The 16,859-nt window shown below is 39.7% G+C and overlaps 1 protein-coding gene across 2 annotated transcripts in view; it reads right to left on the reverse strand.

The window, feature by feature from the left end:
- The window catches only part of TAFA1 (TAFA chemokine like family member 1), a 215,962-nt gene that overhangs the window by 41,000 nt on the left and 158,103 nt on the right, over window positions 1-16,859 (reverse strand). The window contains exon 3 of one of the 2 annotated variants that reach the window (XM_018068381.3): window positions 1,247-1,384. In XM_018068381.3, the coding sequence (XP_017923870.1) occupies window positions 1,247-1,384 (138 nt within the window). Of the gene's footprint in view, window positions 1-1,246; window positions 1,388-16,859 lie in introns of both variants that reach the window. The other variant, XM_008925698.4, reaches the window with a different exon arrangement.

The raw sequence follows: 16,859 nt of genomic DNA on the forward strand, positions 1-16,859 counted from the left end.
GACTCTGAGCTTTACCTGTACAACCCTCCATTCCACAGCACCCACCAATACTCCTGTCTAACGTTGGGCTACAATAGGACCAGCCCCTGCTCCATTCTAGTGCCTTTGTAGCCCATGATTGAGGAAAGGTACCCAGAGGAAAACATTTTTCCCAGTGTTTGCTTGCACAGTTCCCCCCTCTCGCTCACTTGGAGGGCAGCTGAATGCCAAATGACCGACCCAAAGAGGGAAAGTTGGGCACTTCCAAAACCTGCAGATGCACCACCACCCCCAGGAGTCCAGCCATGGAAAGGGTGAGGAGAGCTCAGTGCAGAGCCCCCCTCAGCTGCAGCCAAAACCAACCCGTGGCTCTTAGAAGCACCTCTGGGCCAGGGGTTGGCACAAACAATGGCACAGGACATTGACCATAAAGAACAGCAAGGGGTTTTTTTACAGCATATTCCACAAAGCTGCTGCACAGAGGGATTCTGCAACACAGAGCAGCTTCTTTGGGAAGGGTAACTAATGGGATTAGTACCACTTACTCCCCATCTTCTTATGTGATTTATATTTTGCTAAGCACTTCCAAGCCCTGTTTCCCTCCCCAATTGCTGAGTGGTTTCACCTTGCAGCCACGGCAGGGGAGCCCCAGAGAGGAAAACACCCTGTGCAGCTAGAGCTGATATGAAACCCAAACACCTGATATGAAACCCAGACACAAATAACATGGTGCTTTTCCTTCACCAAAAAAATCCCCACGACAAGCAACAGCACCATGGATTTCAAAAGGCAAAGGTTGTTTCCAGATTTCTTTAAAGTTTGTTTCAGGACAAGAACACAAGATTCATTTCTTTATCTTATTTTGCCACTGACTTTCCAAATGAAATCAAAATGAATGGCAGTTGTCCTTTGAAATATTTACAAATCAAAAATAATGTGGCACCGACAGGGCCCCATGAAATGACACCACGGATAATTTTGTCCAGTTATTTATTAAGGGCTTGATCCTGCCCCAGAATCTCTTATACTTATCAAAGTACCTATACTGGGTACTATACTCCCAGTTTTTTGATAATCTTAACATGACTCATGTGCACAGAACCACACACTAACGTAGTAGGAAGGTGGTCTAAATAAATACTCATGCTTATAGAGTTTTGTGTTTTGTTAAATAAAGAACAAAACAAAATTCCGATGCATAATGTATAGACTAACAGCTATCTACTGGATAGTACACAGAGACATATATACAGGAGGAGGTACTTGCCATCAACACAGGAGGGTCTGTTTCTTGTAGTCCCAGCCACTTTCCCAGGTAGACAGGAGCATTTTACTGTTTGTGATCTTTCCTCAATTCGATTCTTATTACAGCATCTGTGTGCTGCTATAACTTCACACGTTCCTCCTTCTGGAAAAAAAAAAAAAAAAAGAAAAAAAAAGAAGAAAAAAGAGAATATTGACACTGATTAGGAAGCACTAATCAAAGCACCCAGGCATGCTCCTGCCTGTGACTCTGCCTGGCTTCTATATAAGTAGGATTATGATGTTATTTCTCCCATTACTGTGCTCCCAAATCAGCCAGGTACTGCTACACCTCATTTTCAATAGAAAATGTAGATAAATGTCCTTTGCCTGTCTTATATTAGAAGCTTCTCTGACATCCACATAATTTTTGGCCTAAAAATGACTGTGTCAAGGTCTGGGCTTGAAGAAATGTAGGTGAAATGTGCAACAACTGTTGACTGATTTTATGCTTGTAACTACGGAGGCCTCTTCCACAAATGTTCTCTTGTACAAGGAGAGGGACTAAGGGAATTCATCTAGAAATAAGATTTTTCTCCAAATATTTGATTCTGTGCTAGCACTCAGCCCCTAGGGAATGACAATGAGTCTCTCCAAATCACAGTGTGGCCCAACAGCACTTCCCTTTGCTGCTCCACTCACTAAATTAGCAGTTTTAAGGCAGGAAACATTCCCATTGTGTGCAAGATCACCAGGCTTAATTTGTCTTCTCCCTAATTGTTCTTTATGAGCATTTGCAATATTTTATTAGATGGAGAACACAGAGGTGTGATAGACAGATAGACAGTGGCTTTGGGTCTGTGAATAGTTGGTGTTTGTGGCATATGCTGAGCACAGAAATGACGTGTCAGGTGTGCCATTCCCCTTCACCTCAGCACTGCAGTGCAAGGAGACAAACACCACAGTGGACTAATGCACTGCCCAAGTAATTTCTCCATTCCTCAGCTAAGATTGTATTTAGCTCATAATCACTGAGTGTTTAATAGTGTCAGTCTGTTCCCCACAGATATTTGGCCACTTTATGAAACGGCAGCATAAATTTGGCAGGATTTGTTTAAACTTAGTACAAAACCTCATGCACAGCCCACTAAAGCACAGGATGTGTAAGAAGCTTTTCCAGAACAGCATTATTTCTTCATGCCATTATGAATTGCTAACAGTACAGTGCTTTTGCTATACCACATTATTATGTCTTTGGCTTTCACTCGTTTTGAAACAATATCAAGAGCTTTTAAACACCAGAGTACCCTGCAGCCAGGTGGGAGGATAAGCAGTGTGGGGATGCTGATCCAGGTCTGGCTGTGAAGAAAGGATTTTGGTAGAGGTTTGGGAGTTCAGTGGCATCTCCCAGCTCAGGAGAGAGTCCTGTTACCTGGGGATTCTACAAATGTGACATTTCTGTAGTGAAGCACTGGGGTAGGTGGGCAGGGAGGAATCTCTTGCCTGAATGTTAAAGTCATATGGTGATGTGTCATAAGGTGTCCCTGGGGCATTGAGAGGTACAACAGCTACGAATGAACACACACAAAGTGTGGAAATGTTTTGTAATATTAAATTTTAAACCCCCTGACATTCCAGGGTCAGTCAGTGGACAGAAGTGTGTGAACATCCATTAGGGCAAAAGAGCTTGGGTTATGTGGTCATGGGGTTCAGCACTGGTGACTCTGCAAGCATGAGACTATGTAGTAAATATTTAAGTCATCTGGACAGACATACTGCTGCATGTATTAGTTATCAAGAGCATTTGGCCTGCTGACACAAGCTTTTTGAAAGCCAATAGGTGTCAGAGAAGAGAGATCCCAACAATACAGAGAGCCATCATCTGACAAACGGTCTTTGAAGTGTCTCTTAGGAGTAAGAGGAATTGTGATAATCAACTCAACCCCAAATGTTTGCATTTGCTATGAAGTAATCCTTCACATAAACTCCCTGTTCCCCCATCCAAATCATATTGAAAGCAATGAAAAGACCCTCATTGGTTCAATCCATCTTATGGTCGTGCCCTAGGAGGAGAAAGATTTGTGATTTTATTGATTGCAACCCTAATACTAAAGATAATGTACACAGTAATAAGCATTTCTAATTTTAGACAACATAGACTGCGTGGTAAATATCTGTGAATAACCTAAATGCTTAATTTTCCTCTATTAATTTGCTGTATGAGTACTAATAACCACATGAGCTAGTCGTGCTTATTTGCTTATCTATTCAAAATAATGGGATGTGGTGGAGGAGCTTTATAACACCTTTAATTGTTATGTGGAAGCTGAAGTTGCTGAAGCAATAAAGAATTTAGCTCAAAGTGTATAGCTGTTTAGGAGGGGCAAAACATAATGAAACTATAAAGGCAATGAAAAAACACTTCTTTTTAAAAACTGCTAGACAGTTAAGTACATTAATTGGAAGTTTTATCTGCATGGACTATAACTATGTGCAAATAATAATAATCATGATAATAGGAAGACCCTTCCCAGTGCTGACAACAGAAGAAAAAATTCATCTCACATGGAGAAAGTTCTGCACAGTACACACCCCGTTTTCCTGGAAAATTTGCTTTTGGGATCAGATTTTTCCATTCAGGAGTGTTTGGCCTGTGAATGACTGCTGAGTAGCATTGCATGCAATGTGTTTTGCTGGTATACATTTTACCAATGATGCATATACATGTCAGACTTTTAAAAAGCCATATACAAAATGGGAATAGTGGTACCTAGACAGATACAAATGGACACAGTGAGACTAGGAAAAAACCTTATTGAAAAAGCACACCCTTGACTACATTATTCACAGGAATGTATATACCACAAATATACTGGGGTTGGGATGTTCAACTTAAAGCTCTATATCAGTGTATAAATGAGGAAACTAATTAGAGTGGGGAGAGGAACATGAATCAGTCTTCAGTTTCCACTGAAAACCATTTAAGATGTTCAGATGTATAAGCAAAGTACCTTTTTATTCTGTGATTTTTACTTTTTATTTCCTACTTCTTCTTTGGGGGGAGGGGATGGAGAGCACCAAGAAATGCTCTAATACCAACATCTGAGGACTTCAGCTCCTGAGCCAGTGTTTTTTTTATTCTCAGTAGTTCATCTGGATTATGGAAGACCTGGTGAGATATTACAGTGCTGGGAGCCCTGAAAAAAGAATGTGAATTATTGACCTGATAGGCTGTGAGTGCAGTAAAGTTTGAATCCTTCTCACAAAATCCAGAAATGTCTTTTTTTTGGAAGCTTATGGTCTATTGAGCTGTGGTAGCTTCTGGCTTTGATTCCACAGTAACAGCCTCATCCAACTCATTCAAGTCAATAGGGGATTTGCCATTGAACTTAAAAGGAGAGGAAAGGGCCCTAAAATCCTCTAAGTAAGTGTCTTCTAAATGTTTTGTTGACAGTTACATTTCATGAAGTGGCTGCTTTATCCACCTGACAAGAAAAATATATTTTTTTATTTTTTTTTTTAATAATTCCCTCCTGCCCCAAGAAAATCAGAAAAAGATTAGAAATGGAATAGGAACTTGCAGATCAGGAAGAGCTTTGATCTTCCTTCAAGAAGCTTCAGAGGTGAATGAAAACATCCTTATATGACTTATATCCTCTTCACACCAAACATTAGCAGGACTTGATAGTAAGAACAGCTGATCCTTTCTGAGCACTCAGTGCACAGGATGCCCTCAACTTTGCATGAAGAAAATGTGACACCTACCAAAGCAAGAGGGACAGAACTGGCTGCAAGGAAGGATTCTGGGATGTTGCAGGTAGCAACTCTCTGTGTCATTGCAACTCTACTCATATTTCCAGTCCTTCCAGAAATCTTTGTTCTGCATAGGCTTAAAATACAAAACTGTAGAAACAACACAGCATTCTTATTGTAAAACAGGGACAACTGTTTGTTACCCCTGCTAATAGTTTAATTCTAATTGGAGGAGAGTAAACTCCTGGAATTGTGTTCTTTTTTGTCTCTGTTATAAAGCCACCTTGAGTTTACACACTGCAGAGTGAAATATTTTATTGTAAGTATGAGCCTGCTGTGGGAGGCTGTGATTTAAAATATCTAATCACCTATAAGGTCTGAGTGCAAGCCTGGCAGAAGCCAAAAAGCCATCTTCTAGTCATCTCTGTTTTTTATATCTCTAGCTGAGGGGTAATAATAAAAGCATATTTTGCACTTCAAAATTATAACTCGCCTCTGTATTCTAGCCAAGCCTGAACTTATCAGTAAACAAACATAAAAAAGGCAAACAGCACTGCTGATTTGTGTTATACATTCTGGAAGTCATTAACTATGACTCAGGTAACAAAACTTATACGTTCTCTCTTTGACAGTGATGACAATTTAATAGTATTTGACTCTGCTGAGTTACGTGGAGCATCCTGCAGCAATGAGGGAGGTTGTTTATCAAAATGATAAACATGTTTTCATTTCCTCCTTGGCTGCATGTATGTGATCAGAAGTCTAAGGCCATCAAGAAATCACTTATGCTGGCCACCAGACAGACATTAAGCTACTCAGGACCATCTGTGCTTGAAATGAGTTCCACTTAATGGACCTTCCTAGGGCAGGTCAATCATAATGAGTGTGTGTGTGCAGGAATGCAGGAGCACAGCATCGCCGAGCTGAGACTTCTCGCGCTGTTTGGCAGCGGCACAGACGGTTGGGAGATAAGAGATGCCTTTCTTTTCAGGGTCATATGCCCAGTGATTTTAGAATTCAGATCCTCTGTTATGTTTGCTTCTGGCTCGTTGTCAATGCTCCTCACAGCCTAATCCAGATGAAGGTTGTTGTAAGAACTCGTTCGTGTTACTTGTGACACAACAGTGATACCCAAACAACTTCATAGGCTTTGCTGACTCTGTTACACCATTAGCCATTCACTATGGGAATACAAGCAAAAGGAATCATATGGACCAACCCTATCAACACTTCCAGACAGTTCATTAGGACCATAGCTGGTTTATGATAACTGTATTTATTTATACAGCTTCAATTAGCCAGTCTTTGTGCCAATGCTATCACCGTGTTAATGTCATACACCCATATGTTATTCTGATAAATGCCTAAGTATATGCAGATGCTGCTAGAAGTAGGAGATCAGAGAAAATTTGAAAGAGAATTAAAGTTCTATAGACTTCAAGCAAACATTGAACAGCGTGACAGTAAAAATTCTTCAGACACTTCCAGTCTTTCTGACAAAGTGCTTACAGAAACTAATGGGTAAAAGAATTTGCCCCCTTGCCACTTTGTGTCTTTATACAAACATCCAAGGGAAAGAAAAAACAACTCTGCTACAACCATTTGTACATTTACTGTAAAGAATTCAGGTTTGGGGGCTGCAGTTTAAAGAGTTTTCAGTTTGAATAAGCTCTGGAAACTTCCCAGGTGTAATTAATACATTCATAAGCTTTAATCAAAATGTTTATGCCAGCTAATGTGCCAGAACTACAGACTGCACTGTGCACAGGGGAAAATACTATACTTTACTTTAAGAAATAATAAGCCACTACTATGGTACTTACAAAATAACGTTTTTGCTTCTGACAGGAATATGTAACAGATGGAAAAACAAAGTCCCATGCTACTCCACGAGCTGCTTCATAAGTGAACAAATAAAAGACTCCTCATAGCCACAGTGCAATTACACTCCAATATTTCTTTTACATGTAATCCACTGACTTTCTGCATCTGCTCCAGAAGGAAAAGGATCAAACTTACAGGATGCATTTGCAGAGCAATCAGAGAGAGCTTATGGTTTTCACTCGTTTTTATGAGGTCAAGGCTAACTGCACCTCACCTGCCAGAGTGCCCTCAGTTCCAATAAGGCCACAAAACAGCTGAATTTGGCCCATGATCTTGATGTAACACAAAGGTATCGTCAAAAAATTGACTTAAGTAATGCATGTTAGCATTACACCATGCTTAATTCTTTCCCACTATGATAACTGATACAAATAGATTAATGGAATGCTCATTATGTATGGAATTACCTTAATTGTGAGAATTTGTGATGCTCCACACATTCTCTGCAAGCTTCCTGGTTATATATGGGATTTTTTTTCCCCCAGTGGATCAGAATAGACTGCAGTGGTCTGTTTCCTAAATTTCTATTTATATTTTCATTAATATTCAGTATTTTCATTGTTCATTATACAAGCTATATATTATTTTCATTTGGGGAAGACCATGCAACAGCAGCAATGTGACTCCCACTGTGGGTCATTAAGTTTTAGGTTGGGATATTACTTTCTCAAATGTTCCTGCTATGAAAGGGTTCTGGAGACACAGGGTATCTCCTCTAAAGAAACTGCTATTTTTTTACAAAAGACCACAACAAGTATTTCCCTGAGGACAGTGGCTACTGAAATTTATTTTCCCTTGGAAATGCACCTTGTGTTAAACTTCAAGACCATATTGAGGTTCTTCTGATGTTTAGGTCACTTAAAAGAGTGACTTCATGGAGGTCATAGCCCAGCTAAGAGTCCACAGGACTCTCTCCAGGTGGATGGTGCAACATCCTGTAGGTTCAGGCCCCAATTTCCGTGTCTTTGGTGCAACACCCCTATTTCCAGTCAGAATAATGTTATTGTACTCATGTCAGAGTCTGGAGAAGAGCTGCTGGACAAAGCAGGTCAGTTACACCTGCAAATTCATTTCATACTGAGCCAAAGTTCTTATTTTGGAGTCAGAATTCATGAGCTAAGAAGGGCAATGTGCATTCAGCACAGGCATCTCTGGTTATTTATGGTGCTATGAGCTAACTTTCTAAGAGCAGTTTTGACAGAAAAGACCATTTTTATGGAATCAAGCTTTTCTACAGAAGTCCATACCAAAGGAACTTCTAGAAGAAAACAGTGTCTTTAAAATATTTTGTTCAGAAGAATTTTAATATTTCAGTTCAATATTAACTTCTTTTTCTTTTTCATTTGTATTTTATTTCCCTTTCAGTATAATAGGGGAAGCAGGGATATGCAAAGCTCTAATTAGCACATGGATTTGTAGTCTTTTAAAATTTTCTACTAATGCTCTCTGCCATCAGCCACAGGAGGGTTTTTATCAGGGAGATTTACAGATTCTTGTACTTACACCGAGAATAGACTCTGATCCTCACAAACTGGTTTATTCACAGAAATTAAAAATGCTGGTTTTTTGTAAAGGAGAAATGGCATGGATTCTACTCTTGAATTCAAAAAGAAAACCCTGAACACACCAACATATGGGATGTGATTGGATCTAGGGCTGGCTTATGGATTTCCATATCAAACCAATATACACACCAGAGAATAGGTTTTCCTACCAAAGAGCCTTGCAAATTGATCTCCCGAGGAATTTGCACAGGACCTTATTCTTATGCACATTAAAAAAAAAAAAAAAAAAAAAAAAAAAAAGAAAAAATCTCTTCCAGATGAATCAAAGGAAAAAATGGTATCCAGAACAACGAGGCAGCCTCGTAGCAGGTCCTGCCTCTGGCACTTTGCAGCTCCCACGGCAGCGGAGCGGGACCGGCGGGCTGAGGAAGGCGAGGGGACAACGGGGCGAGAGGGGCTGGGCAGGAATGCTGATGAGGAGCTGGCTCCCGGCTGCTGCTGAAGCGGAGTTCTGGGTAGTTTTAATCACGATTTTGCACGTGCACGGCGTACACAAAAAAACGACGGGATGGACGAGAAAAGCCCACCCGCGGTGCGCGTCCCCTGCCCCCGGCAGAGCTCCCGCCAGGGCCATTCCCGCCCGGCCGATCGCCTTTTTGTCACAGGGGCCGTGGCGAGGGAACCGCAATAAGTGCTCTCAGCGTTCTTGTATCGATGAACTACAGAAAGCAGATATGTAACTCAAGAGGCGGGAAAGAATCCAATGTTCTCTTAGTGGGGGATCTTCAGTCTTTTAATGAGATTTTTTTTTTTGCTTCAAGGGGAGATCAACTTACGGCAACTCCGAGAAATGGAGGTTGGAAATTAGAAGTCTTGGTGGGATTTACAGCTCTGGAATGCCATTAAGAGATGTGTATGAAGAGGCAGGACTTAATTCAAAAAGAGAAAAATGTTATTTTTGAGAAATAAGTCCCATATCAAAAAGTAATAAGCATTGTGATTCTAAACTTAATTGACTTCAGTGAGATATGACACTCCTAGAGGTCTATATCACTTGTAAATAAGATGTCTTGGTCTAAATGATGTATGCTAGCATGGTAGAGCATAAAAACTGTAAGTATCTTTTAAAAAATCTTGCTCTCAGTCACTTGGGTGGTTTGGAAAATTTAATGTTTGACATGTCAGAGAAGATAAAAAAAAAAGTTTGGACAAAATAGATGTAATATGTCTGCATTCAAGCAGTGCTCCTCCTATAACTTAAACTGCAGGCAGCACTATAAACTAGAGATTAAAAAGACCTGCTGTGCTATTCTGATCATTGCTTTGCAGCTGCACAATTCTTGCCCAGAACAAATTTCTAGGTATCAAAGCTGTGGAGAAATGAACATTTCTACTGCTGAACAGAAATGAACATTTCCAATATGGACATCTCTAGTTCCTTGCCAGAGAACAGTGAAAATCCAAAGTGGAATTAAACTTGAAAATAGCCTAACAATAAAATTTGAGTGAACCACAGAATATTGTTCTTGTGGCCTCAAAATGTTGTTCTTTTAAATGCTGCCAGCAAAAGGCATCAGAAGAATTGAAGTTAAGTTAAATGAGTCTCAGAAAAGACACACAGGACAACTCTCTCTTTGGATGGAATAATTAAGTCGATAAGAAAAAAGCGATTTAGTCACAGCTGCTGATGAGAAATTACTATAGAAATGTGCATGAGAAGTAGCTACTAAGAAAGGATTTAGAAATTATTCTATGTCAACTATGCAAGCACTGTTTGGTCCTGCCTGAGTCTCGCTTTTGCCCAACAGGCTTTCCCCGAGCACCTTAATGTTTACAGATCTCTAAAACTCACTAATGCTTTCATTAAATGCCTTTATTTTCAGACTACTCCTCAAAACTGGGAAACTGCATTAATTTTCCCATCAACCTCAAAAGAGGCACAAAATTGCTTGTTACACTCATAACACACACCCTTTATTTTTAAGGATGATATATGAAAATCTCACACTTTTAGGATTTCTTTTAAATATTCATAAATTAATCCACTGATTACAAAGAGCTTGGCAATAACCAACTTTCAAATCCAATCCTTCAGTCCTGACAAAATGATGCAGAGATCTTAAATTCTTGTGGAAAAGTAGAACAACGTTGTTCTATACAGTTCATCCTTTGATATGATGGCTGCAGATAAATTCATCCCCAGGTAATTTTATCCACTAAGGTGATTAGCCTATGGAGAGCCTATGATGTGTTTACTGAGCACAGCAACATAGTTTATGGTAATGCTCTTGTCATGCTTTATAAATGTGTGAGGTGGTTTTTATGAAGTGGTTAGATAAGGAGTGGTGAAAGTAATGTGATCCATAAAGAATGTACAGTGATGAAGAGCTGGGATTGCAGAGATACTATAGACAGACTGATAGAGAGAATTATAACCAGTGCAGATGCTGCATTAATCTGCCAAAGAATGGCAATAAATAAAATAACAAGAAGGAACTGTTCTAAACGAATTTGGCCAAAGCATAAAACTGAGATGTTGAGGTGGGATCAAAGTGGAGGTGTTTTTAATGGGATCTCTTACAGATGAGTTGCCTTGCTATAGTGGCAGCAACATTTTCATCAGTGGGGTTGACCACCTCTTACAAAATCCATGAAAAGGAAAACAAAGGACTGTAAGTTACAGCACTTGGAAGCAAATGTCACTGTAAGGTGTTGAGTGCTATGAGCAGCAGCAGTAAATCCTGTCCTCTGCAGCAGCTGAGCCATGCCAAGCAATCATTTCCCAGTCATTTTTCCTTGGACAAGTGAGCCCATTATCCCACCCCTTATATTTCTAGAGTCATTCACACCGTGACCACCAGCAGCTGGTCCTGCATTTGAGTACAAAAGGATTCCTTTGCCAGGAGCTGGCTGCACAATGGTACAGAAGGACAGAGGATTGAACCAAAGGCACAGAAGCAATCAGTTGTTTTTGCATGGAAAGCATTTTACACTGCATACATTATCCATAGCAGAAGAACCTGGTAGTCTCCAGTTTAAGGAATTTATAGCACACTCATTACTGAACCTTATTTAGCTTCAAGCACAGTCAAGCACTTCAGTAAATGTTAGGGACCGGGTATGTGAACAGTAATATTTTAACTTTCAGACTACTATAGTGTGGTTATGAATTAACAAGTTAAAAAATCCTCTCTCAAAATGATCCATTCTATTCCAACCTAAGCATGACTGAGCTGTTTTACCTCTGGTCAGGACCAAACCACTGCTGAGGGGAGAAGCAGAGGATGGTGTGCGATTTGGACTACGATGTTCTCAAAATTTAACTCATCAGTGCAGCCACTTCTGTGGGAAACCTGAGTGGAAGGGTGGTTGCCTTCTCCTCACTGAAATTTAAGGGAGAGGACAATGCCAATATTTTATTTCATGATAACCTTTGGTTCCTGTTATTTTCTTTTGTTTGTTTTGTTCTGTTGTGGTGACCTTCATCTCAAATAAAGCAAGTCTGACTGATTTTCTCTTTTTCCATATTACTTTAAACATTTCTCAAACCTCCTTTCCCCTACATTTTCCCAAAGTCACTGTCCTGAGCTGGTTTGTTTTTTCTTTTCTTTTTTTTTTTTTTTTGCAAAGTCCCCATGTTTTGATGTCTCACCTCCCTGTTTCTGTTGATGGGCAATATTTTATTTCCTGTCACCTTGATTTGCTCTGTCTTTCCGCTCCAGCTCCCTGCATACAATTGTAACCCTGATTTATTCTGGTTCCCCAATCTTTCTCCCTTTACCTTTTTTGTAACTGCATTGGATGTTTCTCTCTCTGACAATTTCTTTCTCTTCTCTCTGGAAGCTCCTGGTGAACAACACAATGCAGTACTACCTCCTAATAATTGATCACCTGGCTCCTGTTCAGATTTGTACTGCTCCTTTGAATACATGTCCAATTCAGTTCACTCTGTTGCCTTATAATGTGAATAAAAAAGGCTGCATACTTGAGTGGAAATACATGAAATCTAGTGAGCAAATAATTTCCTACTTTGAAAGCAACATGTGACACATTACAGCACTGGCTTGAAACTCATATTAATTTATTTTTTATTAGCTAAACAGAAGCAGTATGCAGGGAGCTCTGCAGTTAAGCAGAACCCAAGAGGCCGGGCAGAAAACACATTTATTTTTCTCTGCCCTGTTTACCCTTGGTGATGATCAGTATTAATCCAAACACTATCTCTGAGAATTTGGAATCAGATTTTTCAATTAAAAGTCGCTTTTAAAACAGAATGTTTTTAAAAACTAAAACCTTTTTGATGAAAAACATTGACACTTCATTGGCCAACATCAACAGATTTCAATTCAAGATAAAATCCCTGTCTCAGGATGGGTTATAATTCATGTGATGCAACTACTTTTAGTTAGTAATTTCCAGTTTCTTTCTATATAGCACTACAGCCAATAAACTTTATGCTGTGCTCCCATCCTCATCAAAAAGGAGAAACTGTCTTGAAAGATGAAGTCTCTTATGATCACAAAGGAACCATTTTATATTAAGATAAAAATAAATTCAACTTTTAGTCCAAAATAAACCAAGTGATACATTTCAAAGCAATCATGTAAAAAGAAAAAGATACATGTACATGTCCTTATCCATGTACTGCAGCTTCCCGAGGAGAAGGAGCCAGTCTGATGTGCTGCAGATGCTGTGCTAAACACAGCACTGCATGAAAACAGTTCTCCTTCCCTCCACTCTTCATAGACTTGTCCTGATTCATGTCCAGCTCTGTCCACTTTTGAGCTAGTTGGAAAAACACCATTGCACTCAACCCCAAAGGTTTTGCTCTGGAGGGCTCAGGTTCAAGTGCCACCCCAGGGGGTTCACATGCATCCAAGGTGTGCAGCTCCAGCTGAGCCCCACCAGAGAAACTACTCTAATGCTCTGAACCCTCAGTTCAGCTGCCTGCATTTCCAGTCTTGAAAGTTTTGGATAGTGTTGACTATAAACTGGCCTCTCATTACAAATAAAAAAAAAAAAAATTAGAAAAGCCTGCAAACTAGAAATAGGACCTCTCTGCCAACTCTTTCTGGTAATTACAAGCAGAAGAGGTCATCTTGCACAGTTCTTTCCCAGTATCGAAATGTTTTCCTCCACACGCTCATGAGCATCTTACTCGATTTATTTTCCCATTATTTAAGCAATTGGACTTCTGCTGGTGCAACAGGGGATCCTTCGAAGATCCCATTCTAGTGTTTAATGTGATCTGCCATTAGGCTGAACATCACAAGAATGTTCTGTTTTCTTTTGCTCAGTTTTCCTCATTAACCCTAATTGTAATGCTATGACCAACTGAACACAACTATTCCCTGTTCCACGTTTACAGATGTCAGATATGTTTTAGATGGTCATCACATCCCCCATCATCATTATCACCACTTAGACAAGCTGTGCATTTGCTGCTTCTCTTCATCTTTCCTCATAATCCTGCCTCCATCACCTTAATGATGTCCACAGCTCTTCTCAGCATATTGACAACACTGATGTTTTTAAAATTCCACTTAGTAATGTAACAGTTACACTATTATTAACAGTGATAAAAATTCTGAGCTCTTAAGTTGATGAGCATTATTATCTCCATTTGAGAGGAAATCTGTCCTATTTTCCCAATCCAGCATTTATCTACACTCTGCTCTTCAGTACTGTTAACTAAACCATAGACAACCAACACAAGTTAATCAGGTTTCAAGAATATTTAAGCATCAGTGTATAAACTTCCAGATACCTTGGTATTTGTTACTGCTTAGGCACATAGGGACTGTGGAAGTAGACAAGGAATGAAAAAAAGGGGTAGAAACAGAGACAGATGCTATGCAACAGAAAATCCAGCCAACAGTCTGAGATGGAAGAGGAATGCCATATCTAATTGAAATGGCTCTCTGTGCTTTCCAGCAGTGTTCCCAACAAGGATAGAGACTATTACCTCCTGGGCTTGGAGAAAATGCCATCGCTTTCCTATTTTTTTCATCCCCACTGCAGCAGCTAGAGATTTTCTAGCATTAATACTTGAATTCTTCTTTTCCCCAGATATATTAGTTCAGATTTTTTTTCTGGTTCCATTCACATTATTTCCTGGGCCTGCAATTTTTTCTGATCCTTTTTATTATGAGTTTTGGACTTCAGTGACATCTGTTGTAACAAATATTTTATTATCACTGGTAAACTGTTGGAGGGTCTGTTTCCTATAACCCTCAGCCTGGATAGAGCCATCATCAAATATTAATTTTAAAACTTGAAAGATGTGTTTTTGCATGCAAGAAAATCAAACTAGCACTTGCAATGCCTATGGCCCAAAATGGAAAAAGGGGAAGAGAGTTTTCAGCCCAACCTGCCAAGATACCCGGCACTGTGAAGATGTGGGTTTCCCTGTTTTTCCATTGTGATCCTTTTCCTACCAAAGTGCACGCTAAAAAAAGAGGGAATTTAACCCTGCAGCCAGGAAAACTACTGACTTTCCACTGAACAAAGAGAAATGTAATATCAGAAACACCTTTAAGGCAGGCTTGGTTGACAAACAGGTGTTCTCTCTGTAAGACAGTTTTCTTATTGATCTGTGCTAACATCTTGCAGAAGTGAACAATCTCATTGCCATGTCAAAGGCTAACCATCTGTGAACAAGTAATGCAGCCAGAAAATCCATGTTGCTGCAATAATAGCTTTAGGACGTGGGTTTTATTTCAATCACCACTAAAAGAAACCCACAGAAAGCACCACAAAAATTCTTTTTCTGATAAATCAGTGTTCCTAGAAAAATACACAAATTTCATCTAAATAAATTACAATAATTTACACACTTTATCAAACAAGTAAAGTTACTGAAATTATTAGGAAAGTTCATTTATTTCTTTGCCTCCTTTAATACTGCAATCACCTTCTCACAGTCTCATGCATTGCAGCCCTTATTTAGAAGTCATAATTCTCTCTGTGGGACAAATCACATCTACAATACCTGAATATATATGTTAATACTTCCAAGGTCAGAGTTTTTTTCCCATCAACGAACAGTATTCAGCCATGCTGGAACCAGAATTTTAGACTAAAAGACCGTTCTGAGGGACTGATATGCAAGCCCAGGTTCATACTGAGAGATAGACTAGTGAATTAATGATGCTAGAACAGAAACCTGATGGCAGGACTTTCTCAGACCAGGAAATGGTCTTGTGAGAAATTTTCTAACTCAGTGAGATAGCACTAGGTCCTGAATTATTGGGATGTCAGAGGATACTGAGGTTGCTGGGCACAATTTTTGACTGAGGGATTTAGTAATCTGACTGCTCCCTTAAAAGCCTGAACCAAGAGTTCCCTTATATAAAGACAATTAATTTATTACTATTACTATTGTTAATACTATTACTCCTACTACTCCTACTGCTATTATTATTATTATTATTATTATTATTATTATTAATTATCTGGCTTTGATAAATTACTGGACATTGTCCAGTCTATAACTGTTAAGTGTATAGATTTATCATTGAAAGATCTAAGGTTCTGGCTAGATCTGGAAGGCTTAAACTTTGTCCTCCTGCTCTCTGGTTATGCTCGGGGAACAGCCTCATGGAGTACCAGCAGTGTGGCATCCAGAAATAACTCTCATTCCCATCCTCCTGCTGAAGACCTACAAGGAGCAAAGTTGAGCTCACGGTTCCTTGCACTCAGACAAGACTGGTGAGAGCCCTTGAGTGCAGATATTTCGCTGGCACAGTTGAATACCAAGATGTTTGGCATAACTAACCAGAACTGAAGTGCAAATTTCTGTATCTTCCTGTTTACATCTGGGATAACGGTGCCAGTGGAGAGGGCATGGAGCAGAAAGGACATTGGCCTGTAACATTTGAGCTCCTGGACCTGAGCTGCAGCAGAGACAGTCAGGGAGGGAACCCTTAACCCCAAGACCTCTCAGCTCAGTGCACAGCACAAGAGAAAGCTGGGCTGGGAGGAGGCACAACAGGACAGAGTTGCCCCAGGTTTCTCATTTTTCTTTCCTGCTTTCTTCATTCCTGTTTTCATTGCAGCAATCCAAAGCCTGTCATCCCCAGCTGATGTAGGTCTCTTATTTTTTTGTATAAAAATTCCACCGATTGCTGCTTTCTGAACATATCAAAACTCTTGGGCATCCGTGGACTCCTCCCCACTATCACTGTTTTGTTGGCTTGTTTCAGCTGAAAATTTGCATGAACTTGAAGCACTAATTCCAATTCTTTTAAAACTAGGCTGGATAAAGAAAGTATTGTAGAGATTGACAACAGAAAAGCTACTGCAGAGAGCTACAATAAGAAATAAAAAACACAGCACTGTCGGTAATTCAGCAACGTCATGGTTCTCTCTTCTTGGGCTCTTTCAACCCAAAGCATCAAAAAACCCCAATTGGCACTTCTTGATGTATATTTGCATACTTGTGAGTAATTAGCTTTTAGAGTATTACCAAGGAGCTGAACAAATGTACCATATAGC

This window comes from Manacus vitellinus, unplaced genomic scaffold, assembly GCF_001715985.3.
Source record: "Manacus vitellinus isolate BGI_N305 unplaced genomic scaffold, ASM171598v3 scaffold_14_pilon, whole genome shotgun sequence".
Taxonomy (NCBI): Eukaryota; Metazoa; Chordata; class Aves; order Passeriformes; family Pipridae; genus Manacus; species Manacus vitellinus.